We start from the raw sequence: 13,019 nt of genomic DNA on the forward strand, positions 1-13,019 counted from the left end.
CTCATACTAAATTTTTACACTTATATATGATTATAATAAGTTTAGTGTTTTACCTCTTTGGATTTGATTTGGTTTTCCATTGCTTTACTTGGTAGTGTGAAATTGATAATCTACACACACTGGTGGCTTGAAGGAATTATGGTAAATGGTGTGCTTGAATATGTAAACAGATCCTCTAAAAGAAATACTTCAGCGGTAACTCAATAGTGACATGATCAACACCCACATAGTGGCATAGTGCCTGTGCTGCTGGAGATCAGACGTGGAAGACGGTAATCTGTCAAGAACTCTGTGTGAGGGGCTCTCTTGGATGAGGCCTGGCTGGAACTTTAGTTGAATGAAAAACAGCTGGATAAAATGTTTTTATAGTTTACTTGAGAGATTAGATGTTGCTTCACTTACATGAAGATAAAATGATGATAGCCTGCATCTGCAGGTGCAATAAAACTGGAATGAAGGAGTTCCTTGGAACAGTATTATGGAGAAGGGGGAAAGAAGAGAGAAAGAAAATAATGGCGATTGGGACCAGCATTTGGCATAATGACTATGCCACTGGACTCCCATGTAGTCAACCACAGTTCAAGTCCCAGACCTGGTGGTTTAAACTCATGCTGGGTGCATGTGTGCATGCATACCCAAGATCCTGAGAGGAGAATGGAGGAGAAGGGATCACTGCATGGCCATCCCCCTTGGGGGGTGGGTGATTTCTCACTTTCCGTGTCTGTCTTTGTCTTTCTGGCGAGTGCACACACCCTGTAGCAAAAACCTCTCCTAAATAAATAAATAAATGTAAATAAATAATGGTGATGACTCAGAAAAACGAGTGATTCTGAAGGAAAAAGGAGACCCTGATTTATGGGATAGGAATGACATAGTAGTGTTCATTTCCAGATCAAGGTCATTAAAGAGAAATGCATTCAAAGAACATAAACATGTGTTTTGGAAAATCTGGGTCACTTAAATATGTAAAATGACTGCCATTCAGAAAGAAAGTGGTGTAGTTCAGGCTCACGAAAATGTTTGAAGGGGACTTGCCCAACCGTGAAGAGTCATAAGCAAATTCCCCCTTTCCAGCTTTCATGTAAATCACACATAATCAAACAAAGGTTTCAATAAAAATAAAAAATAAATGAATATTTTGGAAACACTGTGTATTTATGGCTAATTTATGTCTCTCCCTAAAATACATGTTTAAGATCTCACCCCTTATATATGTGAATGAGACTTTATTTATAAATAGGGTATTTTTAGATGCATTTAAGATAAACTCATACTAAATTAGGAGGGGCCTAATCCATTATAACTGGTGTCTTTTGAAGAGAAGAGACACGGACCTAGAGAGAAGAAGGCCCTGCGAAGATGAAGGCAGAGATTAGAGTCATGGTTCCACAAACCAAAGAACACCTAAAGCTACTGGATGCTGGAAGCAGCAAAGAATGGTCTTCTTCCAGAGGCTTTGGAAGGAACATGGTCCAGCCAACACCATGATTTTTAACTTGCAGCCTCCAAAACTCTGAGAGAATAAATTGCCTTTCTGCTAAGCCACCCAGTTTGTGGAACTTTGTTACTGCAGTGGTGGTTTTTCACAAGGGCTAACCAATAGGAGGCAAGAGCAAGACATGGGTAATGAGAGGTATCCCTGTTGCCTTGGTTTTCAAGAGATAGACCAAGAAGCAACAATGTCCTTAGGAGCTTGTTCAAAATGCAGACCTCAGACCCTGCTCTAAGCCTAACCATAAGATTTCCCCCTGAGGAACCAGTAGGTGATGTAGTGGTTGCCGTGCTCGACTCCCACATGGTGGACCGTGGTTCAAATCCCGGAACCAGCAGCTTGAAAATCACACAAGGCACATGAGCGTGCATGCCCAAAATCCCAAAAGGAGAATGAAGGAGAAGGAATTATAGAGTGGCCATCTCCCCTGGGGGAAGATTTCTCACTTTTTCTCCCTCTCTCTGTGTCTCTTGTGAGCACATGTGCCCCATAGGAAAAAAAAAAAAATTCTTAAAAAAATAAATTCCCCGGAAATGACTACAGCATAAACTATGTACCTGGGGAGTAACAACAGCAGTGTCAGCAAATGTAATTTAGCCCCTTCTAGCACTTGGCTCTGATCTAGGAGTTATATCCTGTGGTAGTTCAGTCAATTCACGTACTAATCTCCAGAGTATGTACTATTATTATACTCATTTTACAGAAAAGAAAATAGGTCATGTAAAGGGTTAATTGACTTTCTCTAGTCTTGCAAATACTAAATGTTGAAGTCAAGAAAATGAACTGCATTTACCCTTATTTATGTTGCTATTTAAGAGAGTAACACTAAAGAATTAGGTCTCTCTCTCTTCTTGATACTAAAACAAAAGCAAACAAAAAATAGAAATAGTTTACTTCTGGAAAAGGTATGTTGGAGGATTTTCCTTGCATATGGTAATTCAAAACTGCTTTCCCCTCCTCCTAACTCTACCCACCTATCTCCCATGTTTGTGAGTTAAACAGTAGAGAACTTCAAGATTTCCTCTATAAGGAGAATGGAAGAGGCATCATTCAACACTACAACAAAGGTTCATCATTCATGGTCTAGCTTTGGAAAAACAAATGTTCACTGATCACCATGGACCTTAAACCTATGAATGCTTTCTGATGGGAACCACATCTTCACCTGCAGCCATGAGAGTGGGAACTTGGTAGATGTGAGAAGAAAAGGAGAGAAGTTTTCTCCCACATGTGGAATGCACTTGGAAATCCATATTTTGTGGTGCTGCAAGACTTGAAAGAGGGAAGTGTTGCCCCTTATCTTCCCCAACACACATTATAATTAGCTTGCATATATCAAATATAAGTGTGAACTACTGGCTCTGCTTTGGATAAAGATAAAAGAGGCCAGATAAGCCCACTTTATGCCTGCCTATCAGAGAAGACCTGGGCATACTTCTTAGTCTTTGAACTTACACCCTGCCTTGAATAGACCTTACCCACCAAGTCTCCCTGTTGAACTCCTATGTATTTATAAAAACCCAGGTTGATTGTGCCTTCCTCAGTGAAGACTTCTATGTTTCTCAGTACTCACTCTGCCAGTACCCCTGATAAAAATTGATAACTCCTCCCCTGAGACATCATTCAACTGTATTTCAATTATTGCTATATTTAAATTTTAATAAATTATTTAAAATGTGTCCAACTGTATTTGAATTATTGTCTTTTTTATTAAGACTGTTATCATCTTAAATTCAATTATGACATCTAATTTATTTTTACATGTGAGTCTAGCACAAACCCAGTAAATATGTTTGCATGGGTAAAATTCTACTCTATACTATGAAAGTGATATTTAAACTTATTGAGAGTGTATATAATGCTCTGGTCAATATGATATCAAACAGTTACATGTGACACAATTTAAATGTATTAAAATAAAATCTAAAATTCATTTTGTCAATTGTATTAATGCATCTCCAACACTCCATAGCCACATGCAGCTATTTGACACCATGGTAGACAGCACTGATACAGAACAGTTTCAAAACTAAACAGTGAGACTGGCAATCGGTGTAATGATTATGTTGCTGGACTCCCACATGGCAGCTGAGGTTTTAGTCCCAGACCTGGCAGCTTAAAATTCACACTGGATGTGCATGCATTGATGCCCAAAATCCCAAGAGGAGAATGGAGGAGAAGGGATTGTGGCATGGCCATCCTCCCTGGGGGGGGGGGGTGATTTCTCACTTTATATCTCTCTGTCTCTGTCAAGCATATATGCCTCCTAGCAAAAAATATCTCTCAAAAACAAACAAACAAACAAGCAAACCCAGAACTGAACAGTTTTGTAGAATATTTTGATTTTTTTATTAACAGAACATCCCTTTAGAAATTTCTATGCACTTAATAAACTCCAGAAATAAGTACTTCTTATGGTTTTTGTTTCTAATTTTCCTTTTTTTGAGAGCTTTTTTCTATAGGGTTCATGCGGTCGCCAGAGAGAGACAAAGAGACAGAAAGTTAGAAATCATCCCTCAGGAGGGATGGCCGTGCTGCAATCCCATCTCCTCCATTCTCCTCTCGGGATCTTGGGCACGCATTCACGCACGCCTGGTGGAAGTTTAAGCTGCTGAGTCCAGGACTCAAACCTTGGTCTACTATGTGAGAGTCCAGTGACATAACCATTTGTCTCAGTTGTTTCTAACTTTCTACCAGGGATTATCTCAAGTTTGTAATGTATTCAATGCTAGTTTATTGGATGTATGGATGAAATAAGTATGCTAAACAATAAATACTATTTCCCAGTTAATACCTGATACCAGACTGTAAATGAATGTCTCTAACGTGATCACCTCATGAAAGTCTAACATGTAAATAAGTGAGCCAAACAAAAGCTTTGTACATTTCAGACAGTAACTATTAAAAGAATGTGACTTTAACTACAATAGCTTAGAGCTCTATACTTTAATTCTCACAATTCTCGTGATAATCCAAATATTTTTGTTTTCTGTCAAATTTATGAATAATACATAATTAAGTTCCTACCAGTATTGACAGTGTATAAGTTTCCTGTTTTCACTTTGGTTTATGACACAAATCACATTTCTTTAAATAGTGAACTCTGCTTGAGTTATAGCCATTATAAAATAGCCCGACGTTTCATAAAGGAAAGTCAGCTTCAGCTAACCATTTAACAAAGTTTAATTAATATTTTCTTTATTTATTGCACCTCTAATAAATGCAGAAAGATCTATTAGAACCTCTAATTGGGATTCTTAAAAAGCACTTGACATATGATGTTAATATAATGCTTCTCTGTGGCTGGCAGAATTCATTCAATAATCCTCAATATAATTTTAGTGGCTGAGTTAGCCATCCTTGAGGTTTTATTGTTTTCAAGAATTATTTTATTTAACTTTAGTTACTAATTTTATTTATTTATTTTTAATTTGACCAGAGAGGGACAGAGAGAGAGAGAAGGGAAGAGAAAGTGAGAAAGGAAGCCTCCAGTTCTGAGACTCGAACTGCAGTCGACCATGTGGGTGTCCAGTGCCCTTAACTACCATGCCACCTGCGGGCCCCCATTTTTGAGTTTTAATCAGATCCATTTATGTATCCTCCCCGTACTTCTCCTTATTTCTCTTGCTTGCTTGTTGGTTGTTTGTCCTTTGGGTTGATCAGTGTGGGACACACGCAGCCAATTTGAAGAGAGAGTAGACAGTCTGCTTTGGTACCTCTCTTATGGCAGAAGTTGAATCTCTGGGAATGCAAATCCTCCCTAATTGTCTTTTCACTTGGCTTCAAACAGTTGGTTCCCTTCCCTGTCAATGTAGCCACATGGGTATGAATGAACTCTCATCATTGCCTATTTCTACATGTCTCATCATCCTTTCTTTGGTGCAGTAAACTCTGATGATACTTAAATAGCCCCTTCATCAAATTTTAGTTAACTCTCTGGAGAAAATTCTGTTTTCTACCAGACCCTGACTTATATGCATATTAAAGGAAAAATCACTGGTGCTGGATACTTACCAGGCATTTTATGATGGGTAAATTATTTAAATTTTCCTAGCCTTGGTATACACTCTGCAAAAGTGAACTAAGGATAAAAATATTTGCTCTATAGAGTTGTAGAGTTGGCATGTAATAATTAGAAAAAAAAATCTTCTGACTATTCCTAAAAACTTTGAGATAACATGCTTTCACATTTTGTGAGATAAATAACAGGTAGGGGTAGTCAGCATGAAAATAAAATAAAGGCAAGAAAAGTGAAAGAACTATAGGAGATATTTAACTAAAGCTCTGTTCAAACTGTACCTGAAGGCTCATCTGATAGCAGGACTATTTTATATTCCCCTTTCTTGTGTAAACAAGTCTGGATATGTTTTTTAGGATTTGCAATAATGAAACATCCGACTTTACTGAAGAAACAAACTATCTTTACATATTTGTTTATTAGATGTTTATGGCACAAAAGTACTATTGAGTAAATATTTACTTCATACTAATCAGCCTGTTTCCCAGGCTTGTTTAACTGTCTGCCTTGATAGCTATTTCTAAATCCTACAGAAAAAAAAAAAAATCTAAAACTAGTGGTTAACTGAAAACAAAGAGTATTTCTACATCTGGAAATTGTAGAAATGTTCATACAAGTAGCCTGATTACACACATGGTAGCTTTTCAATTGTTTTAGTAAATTAAAATATTACTTCTCTAAATCAACTAAAAATATTACTTCTCTAAATCAACCTGACAACGTGGTCTTTACCATATAAGCTTAAATTGAATGTGGATCAAGTAAGTCATGATACCCAAATGTAAGATAGAGTTCAAAGAATTGAGTAAGAACTTGAAGAAATGTGTGGTTATTGTCAACCAAATAATAGCTAATTTCTTCAGAAAATTGAACTTAGGAAGTACTTAGAATTAAGCTTTTATACAATAGTAAGTTTGAATGTATTTTAAAATTTATTTCTTCAAAATAATGACATTAGCAAAAATTTTACATAGCCTGTATTGAGTTCACACATTCAAATGAGCCTTTACCAGTGATAATGGGGATTAATACAGAGCTAGCATTTGGCATTGAACTTTCTGTCAAATGAGCTAACTGCCTTATGAATTACAGAAAATTGATGCCCCTTTTGTTTAATTCCCTCTGAAAATTAAAAAAGAAAAGCTCTACTAAATTGTTCACATATATTTTAACTTGAAATTTTACATTTGATAAAATAAGAATATCTGTAGTACCTCAGTTAACATCAAAAAATAAGCTTCAAAAAAGGATTCTGAAAATGGCAGGCAAAATATCTTTTTTATTATAGGAAATTATTTAAACTGCATATTTGGCTTTATGCATAAGTCATGTGGGAAAAACATCCACATTGCAGTTAGGTTTCCAGTATCTAGCTTTCATTCTCTTTTTCTTTTTAGCAATGACATTAACAAGATCTTTCCAGATTATAGAAATGAGGGCTTTCTTGGGAGTTACTTGTAGTTTCCGAGCTGAATGGCAGCGCGCACATAGACACATCGGAAGGTGGGTGGCAGGATATCCCAGTAGTGGACAGGGTTGCTAAAAAGGCTTATACCTGAATAAGAAGCCTTTTTGGTGTTGTATCCAGGTGGGCAGAAGTCATTTGCTCCAACTACAGAGATATTGTTGTTATGAAGGTAGACAACCTGTAACATGAAACAAAGGAGAATGACCATATCTCCCTAGATATATTAAGGCCGTTCATATAAACAGTTTGTTTCAATATTTTTATCTTTTAGTTTGAATATCTTAATATTTCTAAACCATGCTTTTGATTTCTTTCTTCCTTTCCACACTTGCTTTACCTTTGTCTTCTCCATCTCAGTAAGTTGCATATCAGTCATTCCAGATACTAAGGCTATCAACATTATCATTATCCTTGAAACTCTTTTCTCTTGCACTCTCTATTCAATCAACAAATCCTGCTCACTTAGCCTTCACAGTGTACACGTTATACACATATCATTTCTTCTCCCCACATCTTGTCCAAGGATTTTCCAAGATTTCATTGTCTCTTTCTGGAATAGTGAAGTTCTGATTTTTCACCCAGTTCCTTCTTTTGCTTACCTAAAGTCTTTAATTTTTTTTTTTTTTAATTTGCTACAGGGCACATGCACTTGCCTGAAAAAGATGAGGGGGTAGGATAGAGAAAGTACTACCTATGGGGCATGATCACAACTCAATCTCTTCTCCATTTCTTCCTCCTTTTGGGATTTTGAACACACATGCACATGCACTCAAGTGTTTCTCAAGCCACAGGTCCTGGACTAGAACCATGTGGTCAGTCATAGGATCCAGCCACCTTAACACCAGGCTATAGATTTTTGTCATTCTTTGCTTGACTTTTGTTTTGTTTTTCTTTTAATTAGCTCCCAGATCAGTTATTTTTAAAAGTAAGCCATGTTATATAGGTAGAGATAGAAATAGATGCATGTTTTTTTTCTTTGTTTTAAAAGACTTTGTGCCATAGGGTATATGCACTCGCTGGAAAAAGAGAGACGGAGTAACGGAAAGTGAGAAATCATTCCCCAAGGAGAATGGGCACACTTCCATCCCTTCTCTTCCACTCTCCTCTCAGGATTTTGAGCATGAGCATACACATGGCCAGCATGATTTTCAAGCCACTGGTCCAGGATTTGAACACTAGTAAGCCATGTGTAAGTCCAGTGCCTTAACTACCATACCAAATGCTGGCCTAGATAGATGATATAGATATAGATACAGATATATACATGAGAGATGATGATATAGATAGATAGATAAATAGATAAGATAGAGAGCTAGATTGAGATATGGATAGATAGATGGATAGATATTAACCTCACCATTCAATGACTTACAAATCTTCCATGGTATGACATTCTTCTGCTCTCAACTCATCTTCCCTCATTGTTCAATCCAACCATCCTGCTCTACCCATTTTTCTAATATACAAAGCATGATCCCTCCCTATGTTGTCACACACTGCTTTCTACACACAGAATAATCTTCCTCAAGATGTCACTGCCTCTTTTAATTCATTTATTTTTTTCAAAGAGGCCATCTCTGATGACCCATTCTGTCATTCTTTGCCCAAATTTTATTTCTTTATATTTCTGTATAGTAATAATCACTGTGTACCATATTATGTATTTATTTGGTTTGAGTCTGTTTTCACTCTTGGAGAAGAATTTGTTCTGTTTGTTGATTTTCTTAGTACTTACTAAGATAGAGTAGATGTGCTATAAGTATGTGTTGAATAAATATTTTACATATTTGGTCTGCATGGACTATAATGGTCTACATAGAATATCAGAACAAAAAAAATGAAATGATAGACCTTTAAATAAAATGATATAGAATGAATAAACCATGTACAGTGAAGTCAAAAAGGGTATACAGTATTGAAATTAAAATAAAGCATCACAAATTGTAAAAAATACTTGAATGTCATAGCATTTAGAATAAATATACCTAGAAAGTTTAGCAAAAGTTTATTCTATGCTACAAATTCTATTCTACAAATACCATGATGTAATTCATTAGAATCCTTTTTTGAAATTTATTTTATGACCCTGTTTAAGGTAATAGTAATTTGCTCTTAGATTTTCTTAGTGTCACTAAATATCAGACTTATGAACTAAAGGACTTTAGAAATAAGTTCTCACTTTTACTCATTAGATGTGAATTCTGAAAACCAATAAGTGTCTTTCGAAAGATAATACAACCAAATCTAGAATAGAATGCCAAGATGGCAATTTTTTAAAGGCGAGCTGTAAAATCTATAAGATACTCTCTTTAAAAATTCACTTGAAATGTTTCTTTACCAGAACATTCATATGTATTTGGTGAAAAAGACTTGGTTCTGAAAAGTTTGAAAAGAAAATAGTAAAAATAAAATTTAAAAATACAGAAACAAGGAATATTAAAGTCAAAGTCAGTGTAAATATGAAGATTTTGGGAAGTACTTTTGTGATTCTTAAGTTTTAAAAATTTCTTACTACCATTTATCAGTCTCCTTTTCAGCAGGGATTATCAATAAAAAGATAGCACATTTGTTAAGAGTTCACAGCTAACATTGAAAGCAGGAGAAGAAAATATTGACCTAAAACAATATTTTCCCATATGAAAAAGTAAAGTAGGTTTGTAAGCCTACCCAAATTAATTTCTTATTCAGTCCAATTCTAATCCAATTACCTGAGACATTCTTCACAGAAATAGAAAAAAAAAAAAAGATTTCAAAAGAGTCTGAGTTCATAAAAGACTTCATATTGCCAAGGTAATACTGTACTACATAAATTTTTAAAAGAGGTAACTAATTACCCAACTTTAAAATGTATTACAAAGCAGTGATATTCAAAATGGCATGATACTAACAGAAAAAAAATAGATACATATATCAATGGAACAGAAAAGAGAATCCAGAAATAAACCCTAAATCATACATTCACCTGATCATTGATAAAGGGGATAAGGCAATACAGTGGAGAAAAGAAAGTATATTTAGCAAATAATCATGGAAGAACTGAATATCCATCAGTAGCGAAAAGAAATTGCACCACTATCTCTCGCCATTAACTAGAATTAACTCAAAATGGATTAAAGATTTAAATACAAGGCCTCTAACTACACAATTTTTAGTAGAAAATGTAGGAGAAACTTTTGAAGACATTGGAGTAGACAAATACTTCTTAAATAAGACCCCTAAAGCATAGGCACTACTCCCTAAAATAGACAAGTAAGATTACATGAAGCTAAAAAGCTTCCTCAGAGCAAAGGAAACCATAAGTAGAGTGAAAAGACAATCCTCAGAATGGGAGAAAATATTTACTAATTATTCTTCAGACAAGAAATTGATATCTAAAATATATAGAAAACTCAAGCAGTTCACCCATAAAAATAAATAAATAATACAATTAAAAATGGGAATATAAATTGAAAAGAGAACACTCTAAGGCAGACTTAGGAATGGCCAAGAGGCATATAAAAAATGTTTAAAATATCTTGTCATAAGGGAAATGAAAATTAAGACCATAATAAGATGCCATTTAACTCCAGTTAGAATGGCTAGGATCAAAAATCTAAAGAATGACAAGTGTTGGAAAGGCTATGATGAAAAGAGAACTTGCTTACACTGTTGATGAGAATGTAAATTACTCCAGCCCCTATGGAAAACAATATGGTAGTATCTCCAAAGCCTACAAATAAAACTTCCATATGACTCTATAATCCCACTTCTTGGTATTTACCCAAAGGATAGGAAAACACTCAATTGGAAAGACACTTGCACTTCCATGATTATTGCAGCATTATATACAATTGCTAAAATATGGAACCAACTTAAATGTCCCAAAACTGTTGAGTGAGTTAAAAAACAGTGACACATAAATTCGATGGAATATTACTCACGTATAAGAAACAATGAGATCCTATCTTAAAACTCTATCTCTGTTTGACTCAAAAGGTATAAATATAGAACACTTAATGTTGAGCAAGTGAGCCAGACTTTGAAAGATACAAATTGTATATTCCCACTTAATTTGTACTGAGTGCAATGGCAGAGGTTGAGAGACTTGAAAATGTGATGATGGAGAGGATGGGTGTAAATGCTAGAGTATGCATGCATGTGTCTGTGAACTGAGCTGGCTGAGGCTGGGTCTAGATTCTCACGTGAAGACCCTATTGGAGTTGCCTGTTTCTCTGTCATACAAGGAATAAATCTTTTTTTTTAAAGTATCTAAAATAATAAAGCATTTAGAAAAAAATAATAATAAATGCAATAATTATATGGCCAAATGGACAAAGTGTTACTAGGAATGATTAAAGAGAGTCAGCCCCATAGCATAGTGGTTAAGAAAAGTGGATCCCACATGGATGACCACAGGTCATACTCTGACCTTGGTAGCTTGAAAGACATTTTGAGCATTTGTGCATATGTGCCCAAAATTCTGACAGGATGGAGAAATGGAGGAGAAAGGACTGCAGTGTGATTATGCCCCATTAGGGGATGCTTTGTCCCTCTGTCTCTCTGATGAGTGCGTGCACCATCTGGGAATTAAAAAAAAAAAAGAATTATTAAAGAAGATATAAATGAAGATATAACCCTTGTTCATGAGGTGGAAAGCACATATTATTAAGACAATAATTCTCCCCAAGTTGATCTATAGATTCAATAAAAATTCTTTTCAAAGTCCTCAAAGGGCATTTTTTTTTTTTTGAGGAACGAACAAACTGATCTTATAATGTATTTAAAATCAAAAGAGCCAGAATAGTCTAAGCAATTGTGAAAAATAAGAACAAAGCTAGAGAACCTATAATTCCCAATTTCAGAACTTACATGCTACATTAATAAAAAGGTATAGTACTAGCATAGGACAGATAAAATGGATAAATGCAATAGAATTGAAAGTCCAGAATTGAGTGACTTTAAATAAAGATGCAAGGCAATTTCTTGGAGAATGTATAGTCTTTTTAAACAAATGGTGGAACTGGCTTTACACATGAAAAATGGGTTAGACTTTTAATTCACAATTAATAGTATGGTTATCTTAGAGCTGGATTACAGACCCAAGTATGAGTTAAAATTACAGAAGTTTTAGGAGTGAAAAATAACAAAAGTTTTAGGAGTGATAGTATTCTTAAATTTAATTCCAATACTATGATGTATAAAACAAAGTAAAAATGATAAAGTAGATCAATGATTCCCTGTGGGTAGGGATAAGATTGAGAGCTAAGTAAAAAGAGATAAGAAGACTATTTTTAAGGGTAACAGAAATGTCTAAAATTGGGTTGTGATGGTAATTGAACAGTTCTGTATTTTGCTAAGCATGATTGAATTATATAAAACAAACAAACAAAAATGGTTGAAATCCCTAGAAGTCTGTAGGAATGAAGATAAACATGGCCTGTGGGAAGCCAATTAGAGACATAAAACAAGCACAGATCCTTCTCAATGTGCAGCGCTGTGCAAATGCCCACAGGCTTGCTTATATTCAACCAAGACTCCAAACATACTGCATAATTTTTCTCCATGATCTACAGTGAGAAACACATTATATATGTGATATTTAGCATATATGTACTTTGCATATAAACAAATTTTATGAAATATCATTACAGTGATCTATCTTCCTATCCTAGCCCATCCCATCCTACCCTACCCTATTATATTCTGATCTATTCTAGTATTTCATTTTTTGAATGTTTCTAATGAATGCACCAAGCTGATTTTATGAACTCTATAATACGTTTTGAGTGATATCTTAAAAACAGCAAAAATGTGAAAATGGGGAGCAGCAGATGGGGTAATGGTTATGTCATTGGACCTCCAGATGGTGAATCACAGATCAAGTCCCAGGCCCAGGCTTGAAACTCACACTGGGCACACGTGCATGGATGGTCAAAATCCTGACTAGAGAATGGAGAAGGGATTGCACCCCTTGGGGGTAATTTATCACTTGCTGTCACTCTTTCTCTGTTTCTCCAGAAAGCTCATGCACTCTATTGCAAAAAAAAAAAAAAAAGAAAGAA

The 13,019-nt window shown here is 35.2% G+C and overlaps 1 protein-coding gene across 2 annotated transcripts in view; it reads right to left on the reverse strand.

Moving 5' to 3' along the window:
* Positions 1–6,472: 6,472 nt before the first annotated feature.
* The window catches only part of DCN (decorin), a 49,682-nt gene continuing 43,135 nt past the window's right edge, over positions 6,473–13,019 (reverse strand). For both annotated transcript variants that reach the window (XM_006154821.3, XM_006154822.1), the window contains exon 8: positions 6,473–7,156. In XM_006154821.3, coding sequence (XP_006154883.1) covers positions 6,962–7,156 — 195 coding nt within the window. In that variant the 3' untranslated portion in view covers positions 6,473–6,961. The remainder of the gene's footprint in view (positions 7,157–13,019) is intronic.

The sequence above is a fragment of the Tupaia chinensis genome, unplaced genomic scaffold (genome assembly GCF_000334495.1).
Source record: "Tupaia chinensis unplaced genomic scaffold, TupChi_1.0 Scaffold000423_1, whole genome shotgun sequence".
NCBI lineage: Eukaryota > Metazoa > Chordata > Mammalia > Scandentia > Tupaiidae > Tupaia > Tupaia belangeri.